We start from the raw sequence: 27,763 nt of genomic DNA, 5'->3' as shown, positions 1-27,763 counted from the left end.
GTAAATTTCTTGGGAAATGTTTGGATAAAATATTGAAATATAGATACAAAAGTACAGCTGTAAAATGTATAGTAGCCATTTAAGTGCTACTTCATAATTCTAATTGCTATGATTCTAATTATTGATACAGGAATAGGTTTTAAGGCAAAAAATTATATAGGAACTTTGCAGCAAATATTATGTCAGAAAACAATTATGCTTAAAACAGCGTTTTATACATTTCAGTAATGTGAATTAGTGATAGAGATTTTAAGGTTTCAGCTTGTTATTTGGTCATTGAATAAAGATTTCTTACTGAAGTTAAAATACGGTATATTTTGAAATCAAAGTATTATGTAAAGAAAAATAAAGATGAAGTTAAGGCATGTGATTTTTCTATTTTAATTCTAGCCAACATTATGACATTTGGGAAGGTCATTCCATTTTTTTGAGCCTCAGTTTTGGGGGATGTCCAACCCCAATAGGGTATATCTTCCTGCCTATTTTCTGAAGTTGTGGGGAGTATCAAATTAAAGAATGCATGTGAAAGTACTTGGCAATTTGCCCCTGAATATAAAATTGTTTGTTTTCTGACATTGTATCACTGATGCAACAATTATTTATTCACCTAATGATGTATCCTCTAAAAAATGAAATATTTGGACATCCCTACATTTGATGAGAACAGCATGTTTGTTGCTGAAAGAGCTGTGTTCTAATGTACAGAGTAAAAATTTTTTAAAAGCATGCTAATTAAAATGTAAACATAGAAATTAGCCCAGTAGTATTTGTTTTTCCTTCCCACTAGAGATTTTAAAGTGATATCAGTATGCATTTGCGTTTTACATAACTACGTGACATTACTTAGGCCATTCTTTTTAAATCCCTGTCCTCACAGGCCCCAGGTAACCTTCACAAACCTTGGGTTCACTTATATCCCACTTGACAGAGTGGTCACAATATAATGAGTGAGGGTAGGTGACCCCAGAATTCAGAGTACTCATGCAATCGGAGAGCAGGACCCACAACAAAATAAGCCCAACTGGACATACTGCAGTGTCTGAAGGCTCCGTTTGAGGAGGCGTCAATGTAACTTCAAACCAGTGAGCTCAGTGAGAGCAGGGGAGAGAAGGAGATGCCTCCAAACGCAGAGGAAACTGTTGCCATAGCATTTTCCTTCTCGATTCCTGCCTACCCTTCCTTCCCCCAAAGCAGCAACGATTTGATTTGTGCTCTACCGTGTTCTTTCAGGAATCAGATACATTTTCAGAAGACAGGAAGGACTCCAGGGATGTGATGTCTACAGCACGTTATAACTCTGTACTTGGTAGGAACACTGAATAAGTCTGAGGCTGCTATTAAGTTTCTCAGGGCAGACTCATCTTTGCGGATGCAACTGCAGAACACGAAACAGACCCAGGGAGAATTGCAGCCCTTTAAAGCCCCATTGGCCCCCGACACAAGCCAAGCTACAACCACTCCCGCAACCCAACCGAGTTTCTTTCAGCACGCACGGCCGTGGACAGCTCCCTTCACCTCACCGCGCGGTCGATGCCTCTGCAGTGAGCTGACTCGAGCTCAACGTGCATCGGCCGGTGCAGCACCCAACACTGAGTCATCGGCAGCGCGCACCGCACACGCGCGTCCTCCCACCTCCCTCTCCGCCCCCTCCCTTCTCTCACCCCGGCCGGCTCCAGCGGCGACTTAGAGGGATTCCCTCTCCGACGGCCTCCGCAGCAGCACATCAGGCCTCGTTCGCTGCACCGCGAGCATGGATCTCCGAGCGAGGGCTGTTCCCAGCGTCAACAGACTTCGAGTTCTCCTGATGCTGTTCCGTGAGTAGTGTTTCTGCGACTGGGAGGGTGGGATGTCCTTTTTGCAGAGAAAGAATCGGCAGATTAAAGCCAGTAGTTTAGGATCAAAATGTGGCCCAGGTATATCCACGGGGAGAGGGGGGTGTTGCTTTCCCTCCAGTGTCAGGAAGTTCCCCAGAGCCACACACCTGTATGGCATCTCCCACACAGGGCGCCAGGCGGTGGGGTTGGGGTATTGGCAACTAAATTTGGTGTAGAAGTTCAAGACGTAGAAAAAGACCAGGTGGTTTACAAATAAGCAAGGCTTTTACATTTTTTTTTAATTATTTTACTTATAACTTAACAACGACAGAGCTGAGTTTGTTGGCGCCAGGCTAGAGAAATGGCTGGCAGAGCGCACAGCAGCCGGCGGGGAACTTCCCCGCAAAACACGGTCTCAGCACTCTTGCTCTCTAGACGCGTGGGCTTGCTGGTAGGATTTGTTTGTTTGCTTCTTCCGCAGACGCAGTGGCTCAAATCATGGCAGAACAAGAAGTGGAAAATCTCTCAGGCCTTTCCGCTAACCCTGAAAAAGATATATTTGTGGTGCGGGAAAATGGGACGACGTGTCTCATGGCAGAGTTTGCAGCCAAATTTATTGTACCTTATGATGTGTGGGCCACCAATTATGTCGATGTAAGGAACTCCCCAACCCCCAGCCCAGCTTGCTCCTAGGGCACCAGGGGCGAAAGGCATCTTCCTTTAAGGCCCTGAGAAGACTGGGTCGCCAGCCTTTCCCTCTTCACGCGCCCCTGCAGGCTGCTCCCGAATGCTGCATGGGGGTTCGGGCTTGTAACGCCTTCTGCTCGCTCTGCCTGCTTTGAAAGTAAATCCCCTCTCTCTGCTTCCCTAACGCCCCTGTCTGCACGTAGAGAATCTAACCGCATGTTCCCGGACCTGGGAGCGCGCGCTCGCGCAAAGGAGCACCCAAGCGTGCAGCCTGGAGTTTGGACGCGCCTCCCTTTCCAGCCTCTGGGGGCCTGGCGCGCTGAGGGGGTGCGGGGCGTCTGTGTTCCCAGCTGATCACCGAGCAGGCTGACATCGCGTTGACCCGCGGGGCTGAAGTGAAGGGCCGCTGTGGCCACAACGAGTCGGAGCTGCAGGTGTTCTGGGTGGATCGTGCGTACGCACTCAAAATGCTCTTTGTGAAGGTAACTCCCGGGCGCGATACGCAGAGGTGGAGCAGACTCCGGGTGGGTGCCTGCAGGGACGGCCACTAGATTTCAGGACTGAGAAGGCGCGGGGCGACTGACGCGCACCTCCTCCTCTCGTTAGGAAAGCCACAACACGTCCAAGGGACCGGAGGCGACGTGGAGGCTGAGCAAGGTGCAGTTCGTCTACGACTCCTCTGAGAAGACCCATTTTAAAGACGCAGTCAGTCGTGAGTAGAGGCGGGCAGGGCTGGGGAGGGAGCCTGGGAGAACGCGGACACAGCAGGGAGCGCGGGTGTGGAGGCCAAATTCTTCCTGGATTTGAGTTTTGGAAACCTTTCCCTGCTGTACGCCCCCAGGCCAAGTCTGGCCCTGGCTTGCCCTAGGTGGAGGAAGAGGCTGGAGAGCTGTGCGTCCCCTCAGTCTCCGGTCTTGTAGATGCACTCTAAACCCCGAGGGCCCGAGGACCAGCGCGTCCCCTGTGGCTTGGCCCTGAATGAGATGTTCCTTGAGGGCCTGGCCTCCGCTGGCTGCTTCAGGAGGGCTACTTAAGATTTGCCCTTTAAAGGAGCACAGAGAAAGGCGAAGCTGTATTTTTATTGTCTTCCGTGCTCCAGGTTTTCTTCTCAAGTGCTAAAACTGCAAGGGGGAGTGCGACTTTCTATGTAGATGGGGTTATGATGGACATGGCATCTTTTTGCGCATGGCATCTTTTTGTGCCTGGCATTGTGTCTCAGGCATCAACTGCAGCCACCCCAGAGAGGATTCTGCCTCTTGTCTGTATTTACTACACTTCCAGCCCATCACTCCAACAACTCACCCACATCCTCTGAAAATATTGTGGCAAGAGGAACAGCCATCCTCCAAATAACAATGCTCGTTGTTTTCTAGCTGCAGGCACCATCAAAGACCGCATTTAAATTTATTTTTCTTTATAAATTGTCTAATCCACCCATAATGAGCTCCTAGACCACCCAGATATCTGAGTTGGAAAAAGACTTTTATTGAACACTTTTTTATTGTGGCAAAATGCACACACATAAAACTTGCCATTGTAACTATTTTCGAGTGTGTAATACAGTGACGTTAGTCACACAGTGCTGTGCAACCATCATTATGAGTCGGAACCGACTGGATGGCGAGGGGTTTTGGTTTTTAAAAAATGGGTCAGCTTTCCCTTTTTTACCCCTGTTTGTCACCACAGAAGAAAGAACATTTTTCATCAAAATTCATATTCAAGCATTTCTCCATTTAAGTTAGAAAAAGAAGCCAAACTTAAGCCAGAAAAGGAGGCTACCCTTGCTGTTGTGTGCCATCAAGTCCAATCTACTCACAGCAGCTCTATCCAAAAAGGCTGTCTGGGTGCAAGAGCATTCCCCAGGGCCCCAGCCAGCAGCCCTGCTTTGTTGAGGAAAAAAAAAAAATTTTTTTTTTTTTTGGTGGGACCAGAAAGAAATGTGGAAAAAAGGTCATTGTTCTTTCTGTGTCTTTGGGGTCTCCACTGTTAGGTTTTGGATAGTAAAATAAATAAATGAAGGCTGGGTTTTTAGTATCATTCATCTCTGAAATGAGTCGGAATTGACTCAAAGGCAATGGGTTTTTTTTTGTTTGTTTTTCATCTCCAAGAAGAAGTTCAAATTTCACATTTGAAAAGCCCCTGCTCAGGAGAGAGAGGGTGTGTTTTCCTTCATCCCCACCTGGGTTTGCAGATCCCTGGACCCAGCAAGGCAGCACAGAGGCCAGGAGTGGGGCCTGGACATGAGGAACAAGAGCCATCCTCCTGGCACAAGGGGTGGGTGAAGAGCAGCTGGGCTTCTCAGGAGCCTGGGCTCTAACCCTGGCTCTGGCCTTCGCTACAGCTGGGAAGCACACGGCCAACTCGCACCACCTCTCTGCCTTGGTCACCCCAGTTGGGAGGTCCTACGAGTGTCAAGCCCAGCAGACCATTTCGCTGGACTCCAGCGACCCACAGAAGACGGTCACCATGATCCTGTCTGCGGTCCACATCCAGCCTTTTGACATCATCTCAGATTTTGTCTTCAGTGAAGGTAAGGGGGGGGAGGTGGCTGACTTCAGGGTGAATGGGGGAAGGGGACCTGCCAGAGCCCCACTTGAATTTTCCCTCTGCTGAGATGACACTGCTTCCTGCTGTAACATTTTCCAAAGACCAAAAACTGAATTGTATCTTTTTTCATCGGTGCCTCTTTCTTCCTTCCTCCTCCTCTCCCTTCTTCCTTCACTTAGGTTCTTCTTCTCTCTCTTTTCCTCTCTCTTGCCTTTTCGTCTCTCTACCTTTCTCTTCTCCCTCCCTTTCTTCCTTTCCTTCTTTTATTCTCTCCTTTCTTTCCTCCCTCCTTCCCATTCTTCCTTTCTTTATTTTTCCCTCTGTTCTTCCTTTACTTCCTTCCCTTCCTTCTTCTTTCCTTTGCCAAGATAAACCTCTTAGGGAGAGAAGTAAGAAAGTCACCTTTGCAAAAACCACGGTTCTGATGCAAATTTGTCAAGGAGAAAGCAGCCAAACATCCCAAGTTGTTAGTTATCTAGAGAGCCAAGACAATCACTTCGTCTTACTTATACTGTTTCCCGTGCCCCCTCCCCCCACGCACACAACTAGGAGGAGCTATCACTTTAACTGTCACGTTTGGAGAAGGGCCTTTCATCCTCTGGGCCTCAGTTTCTCCATGTTCTGTCAAACACTCCCAGATGTAGATTCTAACACTGCAAGTCTGTTTTTGTGTGGCCAGAGTGCTATGGGGGGAGGGATGTGCAGGTGACAGAGAGAGACACCAGGGTCTGCCTCCATCCAGCGCTCACCTTCATGCGGAGGGACACCTCAGAGGCTCCAGGAAGAGAAGGACCCCTGATGACTGAGTCTTTTACCCCCTGTGGCTTCTGCTGGAGGAAGGCGTCTTCTTAGTCTGTGCTAGCCCTGAAAGGGAATGGGGTGGGCTACAGCTGGGACAGATCCAGGCCGTCCACATTCCCTCGGTTCTTGGCACTCCAGCATAGGTAGGGTTTGAGGGAGTCCACGTTTATACAATTCGTCCAAATCTACTAACAATTTGCTTTGGGCAAGGGGGAGGGGTGGGTAAGTTTTCTATTTGTTCTCTATCTCATTTGGGGTAAGTTGTTAAAGACAGTTGGATACAGTGTTTTCCTCAGGAGTATGAAATGGGGTGGGGGGAGGATTCTGATTGTTTTATGTTGCTTTCCTTTTGGCTGAAAGAAAAGCTTGGCGATCTTCTAAAAAACAGTGGAGCAGTTCTATTGTGCACACATGGGGTTGCCATGAGTAAGAGCTGACTTGGTGGCAACTGCTTTATTTTATTTCCTTTGGGCTAGGGATCCCCGAATGAATCGTGTTGTTAGTTCTTGTGGAGTCAGTTCTGACTCATGGCAACCCCCTGTGTGCAGAGTGGAACAGCTCCATCGGGTTTTCAAGGTTATGACCTTTCGAAAGCAGAAAGGTCTTCTGAGGATCCTCTGGGTGAGTTCAAATTGCTTACAGTTGAGCACTCCCAGGGACTCCCCCCCGCCGCCCCAGGTGAATGCAACTATTCCAATGCTCAGGATGTCAGGGAATCCTCAGCTGTGTCATACACGATCATTTTTTCAAGGAATTCAGCTTTTATAAAATGGTAAAGCAATGCCACACTTACCTGTTCTCTTGGAAGGATGGGCTATTCCATTTTAATTAATTTTCTACAAAACTGAAACTAAACTCTTAAGTGTCAAGACCGTAAAATCGAAACAAGACAAAACAAAATGACTCGAAGTATTTATAAATTGTAACAGTGTCTTTCTTAAACTGGAAATAGTAAATGTAATTAAGTATAATTTGACTTAGAATGATTATTGGGCAGGGATTCATTATGAAAATATTGGACTGTATATCAGCAGTCCCCAGGGTTTCTACCATACTTGTTTTTAGGTTTAAGTGGGTGCATTTAGTCATCTTTAGAGTCTCTGGATAGCGCAAATGTTTACCACACTTGGCTGCTAACTAAAAGATTGAAAGTTTGAGTCTACCCAGAAATGCCTCAGAATAAAGGCCTGGTGACTGAAAAATCGGCCAGTGGAAACCATATGGAGCAGAGTCCTACTGGGACACACATGGAGTTGTCATGAGTCAGAATCAACTTGAAGGCAGGATTTTTTTCTTAATAGTTTTAAATGACTTTTTTGTTTTTTTTGCTGGTCAGCTATTATGAGGAAATTTGTTACTTCTTGGCACTACTGCTGCTATAATTACTGCTTTCACTAATTCATTACCACAACCCTCCCTGCAGCCCTCCCTGGCCCATTTCCACGTTGTTGCTTATTCAGGTAGTCCTGGCTTACAACAGGGTTCCGTTAGATGACTCCGTTTTAAGTTAGTTCTGACGTAAGTTGAATACCTCTTTTTTTTAGTTTTCGATATTATTTCCCTTTAATATCAGCATTCTTATAAATCCAATCTTTGTACATCTGTAAGTGAACATCTGAGAATGAGAACATCAGCAGATTACATACTGAAACATTCTGTGTCATACATATTACTAACAATAAGATGTATATAAAAAAAAGATGATTGTGTTCGTTGTAACTTGAATGTGTCGTAAGTTGAGGACTTCCTGTATTCATCTATGGACTGAGAAATCAGATGGCATAAATGGTTAGCATTGTGTCCAAAATAAAAGTAATAAATACAGAATAAGAGCCAGGACCACTTTCCTAAAAGTCAGTGAAATTTAGCGCGTGGACTGTAGTTACATCTTTTGTATGAAAACCAGATTGTATCAATTTTAAGATCCGAGGTGGGAGAGATTGCTGGGTAGACTTGGAGAGAGTGTAAGCATGGCATGACACCTCCAATATATTAAGCACAAGCAAATTGCATTTGTCTCACCAGGCTTTTCTGGGTGATAATTAGGATGTCTCCTCCTGTGTGGTGTCCTAGGGATAAAAAAAAAAAAAAAAAAAAGCCAGGATAAACCCTGACACTCCTGGGGTGGAGCCCAGCCTCATTCAGAGTCACTCACTGGATCTATGTGCCTTTGTGTGGCAGGGGCGCTTTTGTTCTTGGCTTCTTCTGCCTGTGCCTCTCAGCATCTGCCCCCTACTGTGTTTTGTAAGAAATGCTTTTATTTGTCTTGGTAGAATCTAAAAGCTTCCCCTTGGGATGCCTTTCCAGAACCCTGCCCTGGATCCCCATTCCCCAGAGTGGAAGCTTAGAGGGTTGTGAGTATAGCACACCCATACATCAGGGGTCCACTGCGGTGGTTTGTACATGTGTTCTGTCATGTGCCCATGTGTGTTTGGACAGTGGCCGTTGTCTAGCAAGAACCACAAGCTTAAGGATTTCCTATAAACAGCCTGTTCCCTAGGTAAGGGTGTCATACCTGGCAGTCCGCAGTTTCAAATTCTATGAGGCTGTATGAGAAAAGGCTCTATGAGAAAATCAGTGAGGCATTGATGGTTCTCTAGTAGAATTCTTGCCTTCCATGCAGGAGACCTGGGTTTGATTCCTGACCAAGGCACCTCAAGCTCAGCTACCACCTGTCAGTGGAGGCTTTCGTGTTACTATGATGCTGAACAGGTTTCAGCGGAGCTTCCAACCAAGACAGACTAGGAACAAAGACCTAGTGATCTACTTCCAAAAACTAGCCGGTGAAAATCCTATGAGCCACAAAAGTCCAATCTGCAAACAAATATAGGGACGGTGCAAGACTGGGCAGTGCATGGCTCATCTTGAGTTGGGGACCGACTCAGTGGCAGCTAACAACCACAGCATGAGAAAAGCAAGGAAAGGTTAGTGAAATGGGCGAGTGCATACTCACAGGGGCCAAGAGCAGCCCAAATCAGGGTTAATGTCTTCATCACACAAGTCCCTTTAGTGCATTGAACTTGGCTTCTATTGACCCCGAAACAAAAGCCTCTTCGCCAAGCTTCTGTTCAGCTGTAGCACGCACAGGAATTACCTCGATCTTACTAATGAGTGGAGTCTGGTTCAGTGAGTCTGGGGGGTGGGGACAAGATGCTGGATTTACAGCAAGCTCTAGGTGATGCTGCATGTTCAAGGCACCCCATGCATCTTAGCTGCGGTTTGATTGACCTGTCCTTCCACAATCAATTCATAGCCTTCTGCTTATCAGGCCCCCGGAGATTTCAGGCTGTGACAGGATGGGGGACAGGTCACCAGGAAGGCACAAACCAGCCTGGGTATTGTAATGGCTTGAATTGAAAGAAAGTTTTATGTATAAGGGGCCCTGGTGCACAGTGGTTGAGCATTTGGCTGCTAACCAAAAAGTCAGCAGTTCGAATCCACCAGCCACTCCCTGGAAACCCTATGGGGCAGTTCTACTCTGTCCTACAGGGTTGCTGTGAGTCTGAATCTACTCAGTGACAATGGGTTTGGGTTTTGTTTTGTTTCTTTTAATATTTAATGATAGAAGAAACATAATGAAACCCAAAGGCTGCTTCTGTTCCCCTTTGTTAAAGATTCATGTTTAACACCTAAAAACTTAACAGTCATTTAAAAAACACTATATACAGGCAGGTCCCTTTTTAATTCTTAGGGGGAAAAAAAACCCAAAACTGTTGGAAAGGTACTGAAATCGCCAATATATAATGGAGAAACTGAAGCTCAGAGAGGTAGAGTTACTTGGTAAGGGCTTCCTTCCTAGGCCTGCAGGGCCACGAAGAGAACCTGCTTTTGGGTGTGGTATCAGATCCAGGGCTCTGAGCCCACTCAGGGCCTCAGTGCTCCTGCTGAGTAATTATGATAAATATATGAATGCAATAGAACACCTTTAGGGAGTTTGTAAGCTATCCTGAATTCAGATATTTTTTGTGATTGCTTGTAACAGCATGAGCGTGATTGAGAGATGACCCCTGATCTGTGTTACCCAGATCTGTAGGGAAAAAAAAAAGTGTTTTAGTGGAAGTGGACGTGTCTTAAGGAGCCCTGGTGGCACAGTGGTTAAAGTGCTCAGCTGCTTACCTAAATGTTGGCGGTTCAAACTCACCAGCCGCTCAGTGGGAGGAAGATACAGCAGTCTGCTTTAATACAGGTTATGGCTTTGGAAACTCTATGGGGCAGTTTTACTGTCCTATAGGGTCGCTATGAGTTGGAATCAAATCGATAGCAGTGGGCTTGGGTTTTTGGTTCTGACATACCTCACTGTCTCTCTACACCAAGCACCTACTAGAGTGCCTTATGGCAAACTGCTGTCACAAACGCAGGACATGTCACAAACGCTCTGATTCAGAGTGTTGTAGAGACCTGTGATTTACTTGGCACCTCCGATCAAGGAACGTGGCACCCTGGATATTTCTCCTTAGGGCCTCCTGAGTGCCATCCAAAGGGAGATAATCCCATTATTAATATCAATAAGACCATATTGAAGGCTCAGCTATGGTGCCCATGTAGGGCCACAGAGCTAACCAGTCATAGACTCCTATGACTTAGACTTCTACTGCCCTAGTGTCTTAGGTTGGGATCCTCCAAAAGCCAACCCTATGTAAGTATGGAGTAAGTTGTTTATTTAGGAGATGATTCTAGAAAGTAGGAAACCCTGGTGGCGTAGTGGTTAAGTGCTACAGCTGCTAACCAAAATGTCGGCAGTTCAAATCCACCAGGCTCTCCTTGGAAACTTGGGGCAGTTCTACTCTGACCTATAGTGTTGCTATAAGTCGGAATCAACTCGGCGGCAATGGTTTTTTTTTCTTTTTTTTTTGTAGAAAGTACTGGTAGAGGAGTAGGAAATTGAGATACGAAAGGGAAGGAAGCCAGTACAGGTATATTAATGAGCAGGTTACCATTGTGGGCACCTAGGACAGAGTGTAGGGCACGCCTCAGAGTTCTCCACCTAAAGGGCAAGGGAGCTAGGGTATTTATCCACCAACTCCCACCCGTCATTGGTGGCTGCTCTGGGACTTGTGGCTTGCCTTGCAGAGTGGCAAGAGCTTACTTTCAAAACCCATTGGAATGCGTGGAAATGATGAATGCCAAGAGGATAGGATGGGACATTGTCCATGTCTGTTACATGGAGGCACTGAGAAATATTGCATTTTCCCTGCCCTTGTGGAGCTTACAGTCTAGTAAGTGGGAAAGAGTGTGGACAAGGGATGTGTCATTTTCCTGGTACATGATGGGCATCAATCCATAATCACTTATCTTTTCACTTCTAATGCTTACATCTTGATGGGAGTATCTCCTTGTCTCCAGCCGAAGGTCTCCAAAGTCCATACAGCTTAACAATCTTAACAGCTCCTTAACATGCAAAATGCATTTTGTTGAGGTTACAGAACTCCAGAACTAGCCCAGAGAAAATATGGAAAAGGGTCAAGCCCCTCTCTCTAGCCTGCCCTGTCTGACAGCAGAGGGAAGTGCAGCCAGGAAAAGACTTGTCCTTCCCCTCAAACAAGAACAGTCTGAGGCTTTAGAAGAGCTCTAGAAAGCAGAGAGTCTGCCTCTTGGCCCATCGCCCATGTTCCTTTGGGGTACAGTGAAGAACTCATGTAGTTTGTCTCCAGGCATAAATACAACTTTAAAATGCCATGGTCATCAAACAAAATAAAACACAACGCATGTCTAGCAACCAGAACCTAAAATAAATCATGATTTTAATGGGAGCACATGGGTTTATGGTTGAGCGCTCCTTAGCTGGCAACCCACAGCTGATAACGGATGACTCCTTTCTTGTCTGATTTGTCTTCATTTGGTTATTTCTAGTGGCTAGACTGGTTTTTACCTTTTCCAGCTATGGGCCACCTACCCCGGGCCCTTATTTTGTGTACTCTAGGATGCTCAGCCCAGCCAGGGCTGAGTCATGAGGGCCCCAAATCCTGTGGAGGTGGACAGGGAATCAGGGGTCTTGGAGCATCGAAAGATGGATGTGGCCTGGGCTTAGCCAAGGGCCACTCTCCTCCTTCACCCAGCGCATTTCCCTAGGAGAGATCTAGGGCCTTCCTTGTTTCTAATCTCTGGGTTATGAAATCAGTTTATTGCACAGGATTTTAACACTGGGGTCCATAGTGTTTGCATATAGAACTCAGGGTTCATAAACTTCAATGGAAGGGGTCCTGGTGGTGCAATGTTGAAGTGCTTGGTTATTAACTGAAAGGTTTGCAGTTCAAACCTATCCAGCAGCTCCCCAGGGGGAGGAAAGACCTGGTGATTGGCTCTCATAAAGATTACAGCCTAGGAAACGCTGTGGAGCACTTCTACTGTCATATAGGTTTGCCATGAGCCGGAACTGTCTCAATGACACACAACAACAACAACAAATTTCAATGGACATATTTTTCATCTTTATTTTCACGAACGTCTAATTAAAATTTAGTATTTTCTGTAATTATAAATGCAAGTAGCAAATCACAGTAGTGGTAGCAGTATATGTGACCTTCTCACAAAAAACAATAATAGTTATTTTCATGTCACATTAGAGTTTTTGTAGATCTTTCAAAATAACTTTCATAGTTATCATTACTTGGCAATCACAGCATGCATACTGATACAGAAGAATATATATTGCTGTATCTAAATTATTTAAAAATATTTTAATAGTTGAATTTCAGTATAATCAGTTCCTTTGTAATTCTATGTGTTTTATTTATTTTTTAATGTATTTATAAACATTATTCTGAGAATTCATAGGTTTCACCAGACTGCTAAAGGGGTCCATGGCACAAAAAAAGATAACCACTGCTTTAGTGGATCTTGGTAAGTGTAGTTTTAAATGAAAAGGAATCAAATAAATTCTTAGATGCACAAAATAAGGATAACTAGTGTTCTGTCAAACGTTCGTTTTAGTTTTGTTTGTGTGCGTGTGTGTTACCTGTGTTCTAAGTTGTAATGTAAAGTATGTATTTCTTTTCCTGTGGATCACAGAGTTTGAAGGCACTGGCTTAAGCCTGGAAAGGGATAGCTTGTCCTTATTCTCTGGGTTTACAATCCGTTGACTAAAACCCTTGAAGCTAGATGTGTTTTAGAATTTAGAATATTTCAGAGTCTAGGAAGATAATATAGTGCGTGGTACGTGTATGTATAAGACCCAGAAGAGTCAGGACAGCCCCTTTTTGTAAACAAATATATTAACATGTCTGTTTCCTGCAGTGAACCCAAGGCTTTTCATGCTAAACACGGGGGCTACAAGGAGCTTGACATTAGTTCAAGTCAGGCTTTGCTGTCCCACATGTACTACAGAGTATTGTTGGTTTTCAAAGCTTTGTGGACAAAGGGATTGTGGGCAAGGGATCATGGACTGGGGAATTCCCGTTTATTTGACCACACAGTGGTTGAGGGTGGGTGAGGATGGGGATTCAGTATTCCTCATGATCATTTTTGATATTTCCTTGCTTTGATGTTGCCCCTTCTTTACTACAATGTATTTAGTTCAGGGATCTTTCCCCCTAAGGCATTGAAAAGCAATTTTTTTGAGAAATAAAGATCAATAGTATTTCAAATATAATTTTTTTTTTTTGCCAAAATATATCATGTGTTTCTTCTTTCTTAAAGAATGAGATATAAGATGTTTATTCCTTCTACTCAAATTGTTATCCACTTAAGGATTATACTTTTGGTACTTAAGCTTCAAAGACTTCCAGACTTAAAAGAATTATATACAAGACTTAAAATGTGCAAGAATTCCATCTTTACAGCTAACAATGACTAAAGCCCTGTTGTGTGCTAGGCACTGTGCATGGCCTTCTTTATTACTGCGTTTGATGCTCACAACAACCCTGTGATGTAGGTGTTATCCCTATTTTACAGGAAACTGAAGCCTAGGTAGGCTAAGTGACTTGTCCAAGGTTACTTAGCTGGCAAGAGGCAAAGCTGGGATTTGAACCCACTTTTATCTGTCTCCCTAACAGTGTTCCATTACATCTGCTTCCTTTTATTGTGATAGCCTGGATCCATGGTGGATCCTATCTATTTATCATCTATGTATCTATCATCTATCTATCTACCTATCTATGTCTGTCTATCTATCTATGTATCTGTCTATCATCTATCTATCTATGTCTATCTATCTGTCTATCTGTCTGTCTGTCTGTCTGTGTCTATCTATCTATATCTATCTATCTGTCTGTCTGTCTGTCTGTCTGTCTATCTATTTATCTATCGAAGCCCTGGTGGTGCAGTGGTTAACAGCTAGGCTGCTAACCAAAAGGTTGGCAGTTCGAATCTGCCAGCTGCTTCTTGGAAACCCTATGAGGTAGTTCTACTCTGTCCTATAAGGTTGCTATGAGTACGAGTTGACCCAACAGCACCGGTTTGGTTCGTTCGTTCGTTCGTTCGTTCGTTCGTTCTATCTATCTATCTATCTATCTATCTATCTATCTATCTATCTATCTATCTATCTATCTATCTATCTATCTATCTATCTATCTATCTATCCATCTATCGTCTATCTATCTATCCATCTATCATCTATCTATCTATCATCTATCTACCTATCTACCTATCTATCTATCTATCTATCTATCTATCTATCATCTATCTATCTATCGATCTATCTATCTATCTATCTATCTATCTATCTATCTATCTATCTATCTATCTATCATCTATCTATCTATCTGTCATCTATCTATTTATCATCTATTCATTGGTAGATAAATGGTATAAAGAAGAGGAAAACATGACTTCACAAATTGGCCAGTGTAGCTTGGTAGCCAATATCCAGATTCTTCCTGACACAACTTACATCGCCATTCTTCACCAAATCTTCCTAGGCTGTCCTGCCCTCCACCCTGACCTGATCAGGGATTTGTGGCCACACTGTCTCAGAGAATACCACTTGGCCTTGTTCTCCAATGATTTAGCTACAGAAGCCCTTGCCTCCCAACACAACTCTGATCTCCTTTAGGATCTCCCATGCTGCCTAAGAAGGTGTATGCTGTACTGGGGCCTCCTGGCTGGTAGGTTACCTGGGTAACCAGAGGCAAAGCAAGAAGGAATGAGTTAAAATCGGAATCAAACAAGCTTGTCTGAGAGTCTGTGGGTAGTGAAAACAGTTAATTCACTTGGCTGCTAACCGAAAGATTGCAGAGGTTCAAGTCCACCTTGGAAGAAAGGCTTGGCAATCTACTTCCAAAAAAATCACCCATTAAAACTTCATGAAACACAGTTCTACTCCGACGCACATGGGTCGCCATGAGTTGGAATTGGCTAGATGGTAACTGGTTTTACAGGCTGGCCTAACCATCCAGGTACTGGTTCTGTGGCAGGGAGAGTAAGAAGGGAAGAGGCAGAGGCTGGAGTCAGGAGGCCAATGTTGCGAAGATGCCTGGGGTCTGCTTTAGCAGCAGCCTGGGGAGATAAGAGCAGCCTGCATAGACTATAGTCCAGAAGGTTCTCAGGTCTTTATTATTTTGTGTATATGTGTGTGGTGGTGGTGGGGGGGGGGGTAGTGGGGGAATCATTTATCTTTTCTTTTTATAATTTAGCAAGGATTCAGCCTCCCCACTTTTATAGTCATTCTAAGTCACATAAAACCCAATATATATTCTTAAGTAGGTAAGAAATGTATGAAGTTGCTGCTAGCAATTGAGTAAACCCCACAGCTATGTTAACATTACATAAGCAACAGGGTGCTGTGATGAAGAAAACAAATAACCTCTGTTCTTAACAAAATCCCTGCCTCAGGAGACCCCATTGCTACTCATTAGTCTCTTTAAAGAGGAGATATGTTGTCATGGCCAAAAAAAAAAAAAAAACCCTCTGCCTACAGAGTTTTAACCCACCACTCTTCCTGGTATGCTGTGTGATCCCAGCAAATCTCCTTCCTGGGAAAATGGGTGTATTGAATTGCAGGCTGATATTGACAGTGTGGAACACACTAGAATTAAATCGAGTAGGGAAAAAGAAACTGTTGCCTACTAGTTCATTTCAATCCTTCTGGTTGGAATAAGGAGAAAGGCTCAGTTTAGCGCTAATAGATCCTTAACACTTACCTACCATTTGCCAAAGTATCTTAAAAATTCTTTATTAAAAAAAATTTCTCTTGAAGGTGTAGGGGGATGTATGCATGTATATGTTTATTTATTTTAAAGTTTTATTGAGGTATAGTTGACAAATAATAAACTGCACATATTTAAAGAGTACAATTTGATACATTTTGACCTATGTATACAACTGTGAAGCCATCACCACAATCAAGATAAGCAACCTAGCCATAGCCCCAAAATTCCCTTGCGCCCTCTGTAATAAGTACCCAGCTCTTTGACGAGTATACAGATCAAGAACCAGAACCCAGTAGCCTACCTCTCTGCCCCACCTTGTGATTCTGTAGCCTCTTGATGCCAAGAGCTCAGTCTGCTAAGCGCTGCCCTAACTTTGCTGTTGAGTTAAGCTGTTTGAGTTCAGCTCTCGGGTTCATTTATCCCTGGGCAAATTACTTAGCCTTAGCTTCTTCTCCGCTACCTTATGTGTAAAAATAGTATTTACCTATTAAAGTTGTTATGGGAATTAAATGAAGTATTCTTGATGCTTAGGACTGAATGCTAACTTAGGACGCAGGAATGTTAAGTATACAGCTTTTAAAAAGCTATGTATTTGTGTGCAATTTTGCAGGCAAGATGAGAGGAGGGGCTGTGTCAACAGGGACCCTGGAGGAGCCTAGCACACAGCAGGTGCTCAATAAATATTTACTGGGACATTTTACCTTAAAAAAAAGTTGGTCTTCATGAAGAGATATATAAAACTTGTTTTCTCCAGTTTGAGGAAAAGGCCACCTGTTACCCACATGAAGCAAAAGAGCCTGTGAAAATGTGGTTTGGTTTCTAGAAATGCAATTCTGGTGGACCTTACAAACTCTCAGACCACCAAAAAGTTTCTCAAGAATTGTTTTTCTGGTTCCTTCTAAAAATGGAGGTACAAGGGCTAGTAAACTATCATGAATTTAAAAAAAAAAAAAAAAAAATTTAGGAGGGTATAAATTGAATCAACTCTTGAGGTGCTGGTAATGTTTTTTTCTTGATCTAGATGCAGGTTACATGGGTATGTTCATTTGTGAAAATTCAGTAAAATCTATACTTACTTAAAAAAAAAATTGATGTATAATTTACATACCTTAAAATGCACAAAACTTAGGTGTCCAGCTCCATGCATTTTTACATGCTTGCAACCATGTAACCATCATTCAGATCAAGATTCAGAATATTTCCATCCTACCCAAAAGTTCCCTGTGCCCCTTTTGCCACATGTAAGCACTATTCTGACTTCTTTCACTGTAGACTTGGTTTTGGACTTCATATAAATGGAATAATACAATATGTACTGTTTTGTGTCTGGAAATTTTTACTCAACATGATGTTTTTGAGATTCACTCATATTGTGGCATGGAGCAATAGTTCATTCCTTTTTATTATTGACTAATTTTTTTTAATATCCATTGTATGAATATGCCACAATTTGTTTATCAACTCTACTATGATGGTCATTTTAATTGTTTCCAGTTTGGGGCCATTATAAATAAACCTTAAACATGTATGTTCAAGTCTTTTTGTGTCTATTATGTTTTCATATTTCTTGGGTAAATACCTAGGAAGGGAATGCAGGGTTTTAAGGTAGGTGAGTATGTTTGCCTTTATTAGAAATTACCAAACAGTTACACGAGGTCATTGTACCATTTTACACTAGTGCTATAGAAGAGTTCCAGTTGCTCCATAATGGTTGCCAACACTTGGTATTATCAGTCTTTTTAAAAGCTGTAGATTTGCAAGCAATTCCCCATGTGTATGTTATGCTTTAATAAAAAGAGAAAAAAATTAAATCAACAATAAAAATAATGGTGGTTTGTTTCTAATGCTGAAAGACTGAAAATCCAAAGAAATCATCTGACTATTTGGTTCACAGATGCCAAGAATCCGGATATCTAAATGTTGCCCTATTCATACTGATGCATTTCTATTTTATATTATGCAGAAATTTTACAGAGCTTAGCCTTGGGGTTGAGTGAGAAAATATTTCTGCAAAAAGTAAATCTCCCCTTTAGAAATCTTTCCATCTTCTTTCCGTTTTAGTTTTGTTAGGAGGACTTACAGCTCAGAGTATTTCAACAGGATCTTACCACTTTTCTCCTTCTTTTCCATTTCAGAGCATAAATGCCCAGTGGATGAGCGGGAGCAGCTGGAGGAGACCTTGCCCCTGATTTTGGGGCTCATCTTGGGTCTGGTCATCGTTGTGACGCTCGTTATTTACCACATCCACCACAAAATGACTGCCAACCAGGTGCAGATCCCTAGGGACCGATCACAATACAAGCACATGGGCTAGGAACCATTAGGCAAGCAGTCCTCAACCCCTCCTTCCCCCAACTGGATCAGGTAGACAAACAAAAGCACTTTTCCACCTCGTACATGAGGATACACCAACATAGCTACAATCAAATAGGCCTGGGTATTCGAGGCTTGCTCAGCCTACATCCGTGCTTAAACCCAGGGATGGGGGGATTCTTTTGGACTCATGGGATGAATGGTAGTTGCTTTCTCTCCATGCTGGGGGAGGAGAAGGAGGAAGTCAGTTAGTTTTCATGCTCATGGAGGTTGGGCTTTGACTTTTCAACGGGCAACACACACAATTTGGAGGGGTATCTGGATTGGGAGTTTAGGGATTGAAAACACACTTCTTTGGGGAGGAAACCCCTGTAGGTTCAGAGGCAGAGGAGGTGCTTTTCTCCCTTGGACATGGCTGGCTTGCCCTACACACCTGTCAGCGCACACACAATACAGCCTCACGCTCCCTGCAGCAAGACCCCCGAGAGTGACCCATGCTTCTGGCTGGCGTTCCGCATGTCTAGTGATTGTTTGGGGAATGTCTCACCGCTCTCTGCACTCAGTGACTCTGCAGCACAAGAGCCTGTTTAATGTAACTATGCAGACTTATCTGGACTTCAAAATGTGTCAGGTCCAGGTAAGGGGACCTGAAAAATCAATTCATGTGAGTTTGTTTTTCCAAATGAATTAAAGTCCACTACTGTCTGACCTTTGGCTTGCTTTCTTGAAAGAAGAAAACAAAACTAAAATCATTTCTTTGGTATCTAGAGGATGAAGGGGAAATAATTAAGGTGGATTTTTCATTTTAGCCAGAGGAAAAACACAGAAGGGTATGGAAGCAATAGGAGGAAGCTGGCTTTTCCAGGTAAAAACACATGAATTTATTTTGGCCAATATGTTTACTTCTAATAATGTTTCCTCTTGAATGAGTGGTCTCATATTACTTCTAGATGCTTCTTGGTTTTGTGTTTGACATTTCACTTTGAATTAAAAAGCTGGATTGAACATGGTAGCTTAAACTGAGGTTTATTTGAGTTAAAATATAATTTATGGAAACTTCCTAGAGAAATGCACATTTTGAACATCACTCACTTTCTAACCCCCACTACCTTCCCACACAATCTCCACTATATGACAGGCAGCTCATGAGTTCATCTGTCTGTTTCAACTGCTGACATGGCTCATCCTTGCAAGTTCATTATCTCAGCGAACCTTGATAAGTATCAGCTAGCTGCTGTTCTATTCCAGTTTGTCTACTGCTCCATCAACCTCAATCTTTCCCCTACATGTTGTCTCTTCAGTATCTGTGTGGTACTAGTGAGGAATAAGCCCCAATTCCTCATTAACATTGGTATTGCACCAGGAAAAGGAGACAGAGGGCTGGTGGACAAACCCAAGGATGATTTATTTCACTTTTATTCACCTGTGATCGTGTCACCCCCTGGGCTGCAAACAAAGCTATGCTATTTTGTAGCATCCCATGTATGCTTTGAAACCTTCACATTTCTTTATTTAAAACCGTCCAAGAATTTGGGGAGATGGGAACACTCAGCTGTAGCTAGGATTTCACAGTGAGTTACCATTCCTTTCTGTAAGTCCTTCAGGGAAAAAAAAAAAAAACAACTTAAACCTGCCTGAGTCACACTTCTGAAAAGTTCCTTGTGTTTTTTTTAACTTGCTTTCATACCACATAGGACTTCTGGTTACTTTTGGAATCGTCATTCATTTATTCTTTCAACAAATAGTTTTGAGCACCTACTAAGTGCACACTCAGTGCTGGGTACAGGGTGGTGAACTTGAACTCGATAGCTTTAAGCCCACAGGAAGGAATGACAAGAAAAGCTACACACATAAACGAGTCATTCTGAGAAAAAAGAGTGCCCTGGCTCTTTTCAACAGGAAAACATCCTGGTGTCTAAGCTAATTAAATTTTGCTGAAATTCAAATTTCTTAATTCTCAAAATAAGGATGACTTTTTGGCCTATCATATGCAGTATGTACAAAAATTATTACTATTATTATTATCATCATTATCATTCATCAGGTCGTCTTTATTGAGTTGTTCTAAAATCGAGTCTCAAACTCAGTCTAAGTTCTTTTGAACCTAGACATTTCTGTCAGCCTTGACTTTACCTCTATTATCAGGTAAACGAAATAAAGAGGGCCTTCAGGTGCAAGGCAGGAGAAATCTCCTCCGGGAATGACCGTGCCCAGCATTCTCCCAGCTCAAGGAGAAGGCCACGTATCCAAAGGGACTGAACTCAACCCTGGGCCTCAGTCCATTGCCACTGCCCTGCCTTTTGGACCAGAATACAGCTGTGGCAATGGGTCGTCTGTCTGCCTTGCTTTCCAAGCTCAGAGCTGGGGAAAGAACACAAACATAAACCACAGATGTTCAATTACCCCATTAACTGTCATTTTTCATTTTTACTGGGTCTTTAAACATAACCGCCTCTGGGCACAAAAGGATGCTGGGTCTGGTTGCTGGATCTGCCTGCCAGGCCAGATGAACCACACGCAGACTTCTTTTGAGGGGAAGGGGAGTTTGATTTAAATTCTGGGCATGTTTCTTTACAGGATTCCCCCCTTCCCCCCACACCCAGGAAATAGCTTCTAGTGAAGCTGCCTCCCATGGCAGGGAAGACTCAACTTTCACCCTGGGCCTCTGAACACCTGAGCTGTAACCACTCTCTCCTCGCCAAATGCCCAATCTTTCCTCCTATTGATGTCAACTTGCAAGTAGCAAAGAGGCATGAATGTGATAGAGAACTGTCAGTGGAGGAGTGGGAGGAGAGATGGAGGCTTGACCTGCAGCACCTGGTAGAGGCATGGTGCTGCGTTTGCATTGCGGGGTGTTTTCCTGGGGAGGTAGCCCAAACTGGTCTTGGGCCCAAATGTTTCCCTGGAACAATCTCCCAAATGACCTGAGCCAGAAAGACACAATTTTAAATCAGTGTGTCTCAAAGTGCAATTCGAAGCAGCCTGCGTCAGAATCATCCTATTTGTTGGTTAGGTGCCATCGAGTCGGTTCCAACTCATAGCCACCCTATGTACCACAGAATAAAACACTGCCTGGCCTTGTGCCCAGCTCACAATCGTTGTTATGCTTGAGCCCACTGTTGCGGCCACTGTGCAGTCCATCTCGTTGAGGGTCTTCCTCTTTTCTGCTGACCCTGTGCTTTACCATGCATGATGTCCTTCTCCAGGGACTGATCCCTCTTGACAACATGTCCAAAGTATGTAAGATGCAGTCTCACCATCCTTACTTCTAAGCAACATTCTTCTCGTACTTCTTCCAAGATAGATTTGTTAGTTCTCTTGGCAGTTCGTGGTATATTCAGTATTTTTCTCCAACACCACAATTCAAAGGCATCAGTTCTTCTTCAGTCTTCCTTATTCATTGTCCAGCTTTCACATGCATATGATGCGATTGAAAATACCATGTTTTGGGTCAGGCGCACCTTAGTCTTCAAGGTGACAACTTTGCTTTTCAACACTTTCAAGAGACCCTTTGCAGCAGATTTGCCCAATGCTATGCATTGTTTGACTTTTTTTTTTTTTTTTTAATTTGTTTATTGTGCTTTAGGGGAAAGTTTACAAATCAGGTCAGTCTCTCATACAAAAAGTTATACACACCCCACCGTGCTCTCCCCTTAACGGGACAGCACATTCCTCCTCTCCACCCTGTATTCCCTGTGTCCGTTCAACCAGCTCCTGTCCCCCTCGTCCCTCTCATCTCACCAACAGACAGCAGTCACCCACATAATCTTATGTGTCTACCTGAGCCACAGAGTTCACTCCTCACCAGCATCATTGTCTATCTTATACTCAGGCCAATCCCTGTCTGCAGAGTTGGTTTCGGGAATGGTTCCAGTCTTGGGCTATCAAAGGGTCCAGGGACCATGACAGTCAGGGTCCCTCCGGTCTCAGTCAGACCATTATACCTGGCCTTTTTACCAGAGTTTAAGATCTGCATCCTACTGTTCTCCTGCTCCATCAGGGATTCTCCATTGTGTTCCCTGTCAGGGCAGTGATCGGTGGTAGCCAGGCACCATCTAGTTCTTGCGGTCTCAGGCTAGTGGAGTCTCTGGTTTATGTGGCCCTTTCTGTCCTTGGGCTTATATTTACCCTGTGTCTTTTGTGTTCTTTATTCTCCTTTGCTCCGGGTGGATTGAGACCAATTGATGCATCTTAGATGGCCGCTTTTTAGTGTTTAAGACCCCAGATGCCTCTAGGGTGAGACTCTTGAATCTGCGTTTTTACTAAGGTGATTCTGATGCAGGCTAACATCTGAAAACTTCTAGGCCCAAATGCTTCACCTATCATTTACCAACATGAAACATTAGCCAAATAGTTGGCTTCTCTGTGCTTATTTTCTCATCTGAAAATCTTGTGTACGTCCTTGTACTTGCAAAGTTGTTTGAGGAATCAAGAAAGTTAAATGTTAATTGGTCAGAGTGTTTGTCACATTGGAAATGCTCCATAAAAGGTATTATTAATGATATATTTCTAGCACAATACATAACAAGTGTATTTCAATTTTATCTGCTGTCTTAGTTATCTAGTGCTGCTGTAACAGAAATACCACAAGTAGGCGGCTTTATCAAACAAAAACTTATTTTCTCACAGTTTACGAGGCTAGCAGTCTGAATTCAGGGTGCTGTCTCCAGGGAAGGCTTTCTCTCTCTGTCGGCTCTGGGGGAACAGCCTTGCTCTTCTGCTTATTTCCTGGTTTCTTGGAGGTCTCCATGTGTCTTAGCATCTACCTTACCCCATCTCTCCTCCACTATTTAATCTCTTTTATATCTCAAAAGAGATGAACCCAAAATACACCCTGTACTAATCCTGACTCAGGAAAGGCAATCATTCCTGCATGGGATTATAACCACAGGCATAGAGAGGTTAGGATTTACGGGACATATTTTTGGGGAACACATTCAATCCATAACACGTACCAAACAAGGGGGAATGAAAGATCTGAAGGGTCTAATGCAGGGCTTTTTAACCTGGTGTCCACAGTTTTCTGTGCCAGTATATTTTGAATTCAGACTATGTTTCTATGTAGGGATTACCCTTGCCTCCTCCAGACCAGTAAATTGCTTGGGGGTTTGTCAGTTTCAGGGGTAAGAATGGGGCAGGAAGGAATAGGAATCCATGAGCTTGAATGGGAAAAAATTACATCTTTAGTTATTTCTAACTTTATGTGAAAGGTAGAATTTCCTTCAGTTATGAACTCAGGCATCAAACTGCAGTCATATATGCAGGACTTTCTACTGGTGATTACTGTTGTCACCGAAAGACATCACCAATATTTTCATGTCACATAACACTTGTTGAAGATGCTGCAAAAGTCCTGTATACTCATTACTTTGGAATTATGGTCGTCACTAGATCCATCACAAGAACTGGCTATTGCATTGTACCACAGAAGTAAAAACATGCTGATAACTATGCTTTAATTGATTTCTTTTGTAAGCCTATGCATTTCACTTTATGCAATTAAAAACATTTTTCTGAGAAGGGAAAAACGTTTTCTCTGTGGTGGGGTCCACAGGCTTCAGACATTCAACAGGGTCCAGGGTGCAAATTAGGCTAAGAACCCCATTTAAAATGACTAGACCTGCCAGCTTGCCTCCTGGGGAAGGATTGGTACTTCTTGCCCCGCTGTCACAAGGGCTCTTGTGACAAATGATAAGTATTTATTAACTCTGATCATGTGCTTTCTAGACCCTACTTCAGGTGTTGGGGACATATCAGTGAGTGAAATAGGCAAAAATACCTGTCCTTATGGAACTGAAGTTCTAGCGTGGAGTGTGTGCGTGTGTGTGTATGTGTGTGTGTGTGTGTGGTCCATTCAAGTATTATGAATAATGTGCTATCATTATCTAACTCTTCTGGGCCTTGGCTAGCTAAGTTAAGGAGGTAAGGAAGATCATACCAAGTCTTGAAGTCCTTCCTAGCTTTAAGTTTTTAGAAATGTTGGCAATGATGAGGCATAATTATGAAAGCATTTTCCACATGAGCTTGATGGCTTCAGTGTGTGTTAATCTCAATGACCATATCAAAGATGTTGGGTGATTGAATGAAAAAAGAAAGAATGAGTGGATGAATGAACAACTCACTAATGTAAAAAAAAATTTTTTTTTTTCACTTTATAGCTAGGAATCTGAGGTTGAAAGAGGTTAAGTTGCATAAGATCACTGAAAGACAGAATGACATTTGAATGTGAAATGTTCCCAATATACCATGCTCACTTGGAAAACCTTCTCTGGGGGGCACAGTCCAGGAGTCTTCTATATCTTAGAAGGGTTACCTCTGACACAACTATTTTCCTGTGCACATCCAGGCTAGAGGAACATTTCAGGATAAGGAATCCCTTTGCTTTTAAATCAGGATATTTTGATCTAGAAATAAGCATCCCATTGACTTCTTCAAGTCTTAGTTTTGATCTTAACCAGACCTCTTTATGTAGGGGATGATGGCAGTGTCCCACTCATGTTTCCTTGGTCCTTCATAGAGGTTATTTGCTAACTGTTTCTGTATATGCCAATGGCTTTCTGTGTCTCTCTCCTAGAGGGTATTCTTTGGCAGAGGGAACAACTTTTGCCCATATGCAGGGCAAGCCGGAAGTTCTGTGCGTTGATGTTCCAGGAGCAATTCTCACCCAGTGATGGTGGACAAATACCCCGGAACCTCCAGAAGGAAAATTGTGGAGTTTCTCTGAGAATGTCTCCAATGAGATTAAGCCCCAGTTGCCTGTTATGGTAACCTGCTCATTAATACACATTTTATTGACTTCTTTCTCTTCTTTGGAGCCCTGGTGGGGAAGTGGTTCAAGAAGGTCGGCAGTTCTAATACACCAACTGCTCCTTGGAAGTCTGATGGGGCAGTTCTACTCTGTCCTATACGGTTGCTATGAGTTGGAATAAACTCCATGGCAATGGGTTTGGTTTTGTTTTTGGTTTCTCTCTTCTTTGTCTCACTTCTCCACTTTGCCACTTGGGCTTCCTGGGGTCAATTCCTAAATAAAGTACTTATGTCTAAATCTTTTCCCTCTTAGTCTGTTGACAGAAAACTAAGTATCACCACACTAAGTATTACTAAGTATTATTATCCCATACTAAGTATTACTAATTAAGTATTATCACACTAAGGTGATATATTAGACTTGAAAATACAACTCAAAATGTATACCCTTCAAGGCTTGAATTGACCAACTTTCCTGCCCAATGTGAATTTCCTACTGTATTATGTTATTTTCACAAAATTTTTCCTGCTTCTACATTTTGTACCCACTTCAGACAATCTTTTCTCTGCTTGGAATCTCATTACTTCTTCCTTGAAGACACAGTGCTGTTTATTTAGCCAGTTTGAGCAAGGAGTCTGAACTTATAGAGTTGTTAACTTTGTGGAATGATCTTATCTTTCCAGTAATTGCTACTGAGTGTATTCATCCAAGGGGGTAATGGGGACACAACCATAACTCAGTCTGATCCATCCGTCTAGTCCAGTTTAAAAAATCAACCTCATTCTAATTCAAATGATCGCTCCTCTCCCTTGTTCAGGCTAAGCTTGCATTAGAGAAAGAGAAATAGGTAGCAATGGGTAGGTAGTGGCAGGAGATATGGTATGCTCTCTTATTCCCCATTTTTTTCTTCTAAATTCCTCCCCTAGATCATGGGGTCTCACACAAAACCATGGCCCAAGAGGAGTATTTTTGTTACCTACCTGGCTGTACTCAGCTGCCATGGAGATGCTATTGTAAGAAGGTAAGGTGCCTGAGTCTCATTTAGGTTCAGTCTAAAGACTGCAGCCCCTGCTATTGAGAAAGGTCTTGGTGTAGATGATATATTTGGTTTTCAGAATAAGGTCCAGCTCCACCCAGGTCCCTCCATTGGGAGGACCCCACTCACTGCAGAAAGGCAGCCGTCTCATCCTTTAGTTTCCCCCATTAGTTCATGCCTCCAACGTACTCTCTCTATAGAGCAGCCCATTGCTTGGTTAAGCAGTTCATTCAGTTTAGCTCCATGTTCTCTATTCCCTCTCCCTGCTTCATTCAACATAGCCAAGGGAACCTGGTATTTTCTCTCACATTCTCCAAAACCTGTGGAGACCTGTGTGGTGAGGGGTTGCCCCACCTTTCTCTTCCCTGGAACACAACATACTGCACTCTTTCACATCCTGCATTTCTAGGCTATGTTCTCAGGGTTTTCACCTTCAGAAATCTCCAGATGAGAAATGGGCTCTCCATATACAAGTGTTCACTATGAGTCGGAATCGACTCGATGGCACTGGGTTCTATACAAGTGTCCCCTCAACTTCATGGGATACATGTTCATGTCTTCCTTGTCATCCAAAGAGGGAAAGGGGCCCAACACTGGCTTCCAGGCTATCAGAAAGCTCTCCCAACTACACTCTCTCTAACCCAGGTACTTGGTTATATCCTTTATTGGCAGAAGTCCTCAGATCAGCATCTTTGGAAGAGGGAAGTGGAAAGGGAGATTTAGCCACGAATCTGGCATTCATTAAGCTTGGTAAGCCAGAACTGAATAATTCTCTTCTCAACAGTGGTGTCCATACCACAGTCTTACAGTATGTAATCTCTAGGGACGGAAATACTAGTCTTTGCTTTGTGTTATCACTATGCTACGTGTAATTTCGTAGCAACTCATTTGCATTCCTCAGGATTATAAAGGAAACTCCTCAAGAAAAAAAATTCTGGAAACCACTGGAGTTTCCAATAAGACAATGGGGAAAAGGCAAACATTTATCTTTATTTGCAAGTGCATTTTCTGCCAATAGGTAGTGCTCACAAAACCTTTTAAGCTACAGTAACTTTTGGTAAACTCAATGAATACTTTAAAAAATACCCAGTGATAAGAAAATTACAGAAAAATTTCCATTACACTGTCAAAATGTTTGGAATCCAAAATCCACTATTTGTTCTGGTTATAAAGATTTTTCCTTTTTTTTTTTTCCTTTCTACTTCTATATAATCCTGTTTGAATTTATGTAATCTGTTTCATGAACTTTTAGGACTGCAATATTCTGGATTTAGACCGTTTTTATTACATATCTATATTAGCATTTTAATACTTTACATAAAACATTGATCTACTGAGTTTTAGGAAACAAAATTATAGATCCTATTTATGGTTATGCATTTCCAGTTTTGGGGAAAACCGAAAATCTAATTAGTAGAAGGTCATTTTATGCCTTTGTTTTTTTCCTTTTTTTAACTGTAATAAATAATTAGCAACCTATTAATTACAAAAATTCTTAATTATGCTCAGAGCAACCAGAGCATGTTCACAAATTTAAATTCATATTTGTTACAGTATATCGAGTCATTAAGAAAAGCCTCTGGTTTTCTAGTCTGGTAACAAATGGCTTTTGTTTGATGCATAATTAATAGAAACTAATTAATGATGACTATGTAGCTCTTCCAGAATTTTAAAGGCAAATCTATATTGGCCTACAGTTAACATGCAAATTCATCCAACAAGCAACACAAAA

The 27,763-nt window shown here is 42.9% G+C and overlaps 1 protein-coding gene across 2 annotated transcripts; it reads left to right on the top strand.

Annotated features, from left to right (window-relative positions):
* Positions 1 to 1,750: 1,750 nt before the first annotated feature.
* LAMP5 (lysosomal associated membrane protein family member 5) lies at positions 1,751 to 18,980 on the top strand. Of its 2 annotated transcripts, XM_003411521.3 has the most exons (6): positions 1,751 to 1,814; positions 2,296 to 2,468; positions 2,852 to 2,983; positions 3,108 to 3,213; positions 4,843 to 5,031; positions 18,070 to 18,980. In XM_003411521.3, the coding sequence occupies exons 1-6, from the start codon at positions 1,751 to 1,753 to the stop codon at positions 18,246 to 18,248; spliced, it is 843 nt and encodes a 280-aa protein (XP_003411569.1). In that variant the 3' UTR covers positions 18,249 to 18,980. The 2 variants fall into 2 exon arrangements, with proteins under 2 accessions (XP_003411569.1, XP_003411568.1); XM_003411520.3 differs by lacking the exon at positions 2,852 to 2,983.
* Positions 18,981 to 27,763: the final 8,783 nt, after the last annotated feature.

The sequence above is a fragment of the Loxodonta africana genome, chromosome 24 (assembly GCF_030014295.1).
Source record: "Loxodonta africana isolate mLoxAfr1 chromosome 24, mLoxAfr1.hap2, whole genome shotgun sequence".
Taxonomy (NCBI): Eukaryota; Metazoa; Chordata; class Mammalia; order Proboscidea; family Elephantidae; genus Loxodonta; species Loxodonta africana.
This window is presented reverse-complemented; position numbering and strand designations above follow the sequence as displayed.

Excerpts from the sequence above, each read along its gene's own strand:
- LAMP5 (XM_003411521.3), top strand. The coding sequence starts at position 1,751 with ATGGATCTCCGAGCGAGGGCTGTTCCCAGCGTCAACAGACTTCGAGTT. Across the intron at positions 2,984-3,107 it reads TCAAAATGCTCTTTGTGAAG|GAAAGCCACAACACGTCCAA; the intron begins GTAACTCCCGGG and ends TCCTCTCGTTAG. Across the intron at positions 5,032-18,069 it reads AGATTTTGTCTTCAGTGAAG|AGCATAAATGCCCAGTGGAT; the intron begins GTAAGGGGGGGG and ends TTTCCATTTCAG.